We start from the raw sequence: 5,188 nt of genomic DNA on the forward strand, positions 1-5,188 counted from the left end.
TAGGTATTATATCTCCTGTCAATTAATTTAGTAACTTACTGAAGGTTTTATAGTTAATGCATGAGTCAGGATTTGAATTTAAGTCTCCTAACTATGGGTTCTGCTATCTCCCTGAGTATGCTTTAAGATGCTGATATAAAAAAAGATTAAGATTGAATGATCTAAAATTGAGCTTCTAAATTTCTTAATTTCTCTATTGTCTTTTAACCTTCAGGCTGTAAGGCTAGAAAGTACTTACCAGAATCGAACACGCTATATGGTAGTGGTTTCAACTAATGGTAGACAAGACACTGAAGAAAGCATCGTTCTCGGAATGGATTTCTCCTCTAATGACAGGTATGAGAGGATGAGAAGACTCCTTTTTAAATAACCTATTCCAGTTGCCTTTTGAGTTATTACAAAAACATCTTAGGCAGGTCTACTCTTAAAGTTTAGTGCCTTAAACCAGAGAACACAAAAATATCCTCACAATCTTGAGAAACAAAAATGTCTAATGAATGTCTTTGGTAGTGTGTTTCTAATTGACACTATTCTTTACCTTCTTCTCATCTTTAGGTGGTAATGTTATGAAGCAAATGGTTTAAATGTATATCCCCAGGAGGAAAAAAAAAGCTGCGTTTTCTTTGTAGTTAACTTCATTTTAAGCAGTAAAGATTCACTTTGGTGATTCTAGGGCACACACCCTTTGTGATATTGTGCCAATGGCTCCTGGGTTCAAAGAGAGCCCACTTTAACTCCAATCTCTTGTATTTATCCATGGCCTTACACCTTGCCTTTATGAAATGTTTTGCTTTATTTTTCATTCTGCGTTAAAAAAAAAATGGGAGCGGGGGTGATTCTTTAAACTCTAAAACAGAACCTTTTATTATCATGCACCTTTGGCTTTAGTGGCACGTTACATCATATGATTAAAGGTATCAGACATCACACAGAACCTGGCTTTACTGTGTCCCTAAGGTTTGTTGCTTTCCCTTTTTATATTCCCACTTTTTCTGGAGAATCCTTGGGAAGACTGTGGAATGTGGCTGCTAGGCAGATCTCTACATTCTAGATAATGAGCCTCAGGAAATCCTGCCAGATGTCTCAAAGCATTGACTTCCTGGCTCAGGACTAGAATGGAACTGTGGTGTAGCTAGGGGTGTGACCCAGGCCTGGGAGATCTTAGCCACAAAGAGAAGAGGAGACTGAGAGTGATTCTAATTGTCCTGATGGTTGGGGGGAGGGGGACGGATCACATTGTCACTAGAAGTTTTCCAAACTAGTGTTTACCAGAGCTTGTACATAACAATCGACCTGAAAATAATTTGTGGGTTCATAAGGATCACAAGGCCAGAGTCGTTACTTTGTTTACCAGTTACAGCCCTTAATTGTATGCTCTGAAATGTGGCTTCCTAAATTGTAAGCCACATTTAGGAAGCTTTTCCTCCTGCATGGTTTTAACCTCTGGTGCTAGCTCAGCAACAGACCTTTCAGTAAACATTTAACCTGAAAGAGCACCTACCTTGTCTACATTCATTAATATTTTAAGGCTATGAGTAGATTTTTATTCCTTTAGATCTGTACTGTACAGTATGGTAGCCACTAACCACATGTGATTATTTAAATAAATTAAAATTAAATAAAACTAAAATTTCGGTTCCCCAGTCACGACTAGCCACATTTCAAGTACTCCAGCTATATGTGGCTACCATATTGAACAGGACACATATAGAACATTTCCATCGTTGAAGAAAGTTCAGTTGGACAATGCTGCTCTAGATCTTATTTCCTTTGTTTCATTCGTCCTGACTCCTCCCGAGGAACTCTCATAAAACAGGAACTGGGGCTACATGAAAACTTCACTTGAGTCTTCCGCTAGAGAGAAGGCAACAATTTCAGATTCTCCTGACCCAGAGTGTGAGAAATCAGATGTCCAATCTTATCTCTTTTACTTTATCCTGAATATTCTCAGAAATCATAAGACTGCTTATTAATATGGGTGCCCAGTATTTTATCCTCAGTGAACTGCACCTATCTTCAGCAATTGTGCCTGAATCATATCTACCAAAGGAAAATTTTAGTTTATGGAAGACAAATTGATATGAAAAGCTATAAAAACTAGTTTTCATTCTGTTTGGCAAACTTGATGCTATGAATTTCCATAGATCCTCTGTTTGAATGAGCTCTCAGATAGTAAGAGAAATGCTGCCTACTTCAGAATAATGGTGCTCAAGTAATCTATTATCATTTTTATCTTAATTTCTGTTGAAGGAATTTGTATCATTTTGTATCTTAGAATATAAAAAGTTAATGTTTCAAAACAGTATTAAACCAAAATAGAAACCAGATTGCTTGTGACATACTTTTCCCAAGTTGTTCTCAAAATATGTTATAGCAATTCATTTAGCCTATTTACAAGTTCTTTGAGTATTGTGTCATATTTTAAATACTAATTTTTTTAGTACACAGCGTAACCTTGGTTTCCAAATTGCATTGAATATATTTCAAGTTATAAAATAATAGAAGTTTACAGCGTTGTTTTATAAAATTTTTTCTTTGTACCCCCAACACCTTGATATGTCTAGTACTTGTAGACAGTAAATATTTGTTAAATGGATGAGTATCTATTAAAATAAGTAACTATAATGAAGAAAAAAACTCATGAGATTCAGGGTAAACTGGATAAAAACACAAGGTGCCTAATTCAGGCCTCTCTTTTATATTCTGTGAAAAAGCTATTTCTTACTGTAAAAAAGCACTCTAACCTGAATAAAAGCTGAAAATGTGATGCTTGGTTCCTACACATCATTGTCATCTGTCCAAAATTTAACTGGTGTCTGGTTACAAGCTCATAACCTTCTGTATCTTATGTAGTTGCTTAATTTCTAGATTTGTCACTAGGTTATCAATCCTTCATCTTTATACCCAAATTATAGTTGTCGCTAGGAATCTGGCTAAGCACTTAATAACAACAACAACAAAAACTAAACTAAAAATAGCTGCACTCCACCTTAGGAAGCCATTTTCGAAACAGGTTTTCCTCGCACGCACTTACCTCATCTACTGAACAAAAATAGCTGTGGTGCTATCTTTCTCCCTCCCAGACTCTGGCATGATAGTTGTGTGTCTAGAGTTCAGGCCCAGGGTTCTAGTGTGGATAAGCTGTTGCAATCTTAATTTGAATCCCCTGAACTCTGGAATCACTAGTGGAGTGTTAAGTAACACCAGCAAGTGCAGTGCAGACACGGCCCAGCTAGGGAATGCTCTTCATTAGCCCTGTAGTGACTCCAACAGTTAAAGCTTGGTATTCCTCATGTTGTTTTTAATACATTTTCATAACGTTCCCCTCCCCCAAAATGCACTTTTAGAGCACCCATTACAGATTCATAATCAACATTTGTTTTGTATCAGTATATTGATATATATTGTTTTAAATATTAAAATTTTTAATGATAATCTTAGGAGAGTAGGTTTTGTTACCACCATTTTAAGGTGAAGAAATTAAAGCTGAGAGAGGTTAAATAACTTGTCAAAAGGAATTGAAGTACTGAAGGAGATCAGATCCAGATCTTTTGACATAACTGCTCAATAAGTGGTAGTTAAACATTTTTTGGTGTATTATCTAATTTAATCTTCAAAACAGCTCAATAAAGAAATTTCTATCCCAGTTTTATAGATGAGGAAACTGGAGCACAAAGCAATTAAATAATTTGCCTAAGATTATACAGTTAGTGCCAGAACCCAGGTTCCAAAGGCCTTCTGACTCCAGAGCCTGTACTCTTAACCCTTCACTGTTCCATCTCCCACATCCAAGGTTCCTTCTACTATACTAGTTTTCTTGCTGGGCTAGTGTGTGATTTAAGTGGTATTTTAATGTAATACTAGGGCTACCCTTTTTTGGGTGTTAACGTTCCCCCTATTCACTGCCTTTCAGCAGTTCTAGTTCAGTGCACAGTCACTAAGCACTGTTGTATTTAAGTTGTGTCTGTTTTGTCTCTCTAACTTGATCACAAGGCATTAACAATTACTTTTTTGTATATTTTAATTCCCTTTCCCTTTTAGACTATTGAGTGTATTCTGGGGTTCAATAAATCTGTGTAAACCTCAGAAGTAGAATTGAGCAAATCACATTGAGGTCCTCAGCAACCAGCAGTAGTTCTTGGTATTAGAAATAATTCTTGGAATTGAGTTGGATGCTGTGACTTTGGGCTGAAACCTGCCAATCATAAGTCAGCCGCAGTCACCTGGATTTTTTAGTGCCCATTTGCAAGACAGCAATACAAGGAGCTCAGTCAATGTTTTTTTGTTGTTGTTGAATATTTAAGGACCTAACCTGTTTAATACAGCTCTTGAACACATACATTGGATTAATAGTTATATAGAAATTTCTTCACTCTAACACTTATGCTAGAATTTAGAGCTTAGAGGCTTATCTTTTGTGTTGAAAGAGTTACTAAAACAAAGAACTGCTGCCTACAATAACAGGAAGTAACTGGACTATTTCTTGTCTTGCAGTAGCACTTGTACCATGGGCTTAGTCCTGCCTCTCTGGAGTGACACCCTAATTCATTTGGATGGTGATGGGTAAGAGCTTTTTCTTTTTATTCTCTTACAGAAAGCCAAGGGGTGGGGTTCCATCTTAGTGCCCATTCATTCAGCTGAATGGGAGGCCCAATGTGCCCAACTGAACTGTCGTGTCAGCAGCTCAATGAGTCCTTTTAAACTCCTGTTTTGTAAAGTGGAGTGAAAATGCAACTTGCCAGGGCCTCTCACTTCTGTTCTTCTAGGCTGACTATGGTAAGATCCAAACAAAGAAGAACTAGTTTGTTGGCTCACTCTTTAATCTGAGCATGTGGGACTATTGCAATGCTCTCCCAGAGGATGATATGTTCTGTTTCAAATAACCTCTTGCTGCCTCTGCCAGCTGTCAGCCTACAATATAACCCCTTTTCTGTGCCAATTCCTTCTAGTGACCCTCCACCCCCACCTCCTGGTGTTTTTAGAATGTGTCCCCAAGAGACCAAGATGTTTGCTCCAACTTATAAAACCAGAGTCAGGTTTGCTAAGAACCCACGAAACTTCCAAATAGAAATATATAGCAGAACAGTTTGTCCGTAGCTACAGCTGGGAAACTGTATGTAATTCCCTAATAACTCTAATGTAGGAGTCCATTCATTCTGCTCAAGTCCTATACTCTAGTTCTTCATGA

The 5,188-nt window shown here is 37.3% G+C and overlaps 1 protein-coding gene across 4 annotated transcripts in view; it reads left to right on the forward strand.

Annotated features, from left to right (window-relative positions):
- SSH2 (slingshot protein phosphatase 2) overlaps positions 1–5,188 on the forward strand; it is a 101,085-nt gene that overhangs the window by 52,188 nt on the left and 43,709 nt on the right. The window contains exons 1-2 of one of the 4 annotated variants that reach the window (XM_011359914.2): positions 192–336; positions 4,495–4,563. The exons of 1 other annotated variant lie outside the window; for it this stretch is intronic. In XM_011359914.2, the coding sequence (XP_011358216.1) occupies positions 257–336; positions 4,495–4,563 (149 nt within the window). In that variant the 5' untranslated portion in view covers positions 192–256. Of the gene's footprint in view, positions 1–191; positions 337–4,494; positions 4,564–5,188 lie in introns of those variants that run through there. 2 more of the 4 variants (XM_011359915.2, XM_011359912.2) reach the window with 2 other exon arrangements.

This window comes from Pteropus vampyrus, unplaced genomic scaffold (genome assembly GCF_000151845.1).
Source record: "Pteropus vampyrus isolate Shadow unplaced genomic scaffold, Pvam_2.0 Scaffold50, whole genome shotgun sequence".
Taxonomy (NCBI): domain Eukaryota; kingdom Metazoa; phylum Chordata; class Mammalia; order Chiroptera; family Pteropodidae; genus Pteropus; species Pteropus vampyrus.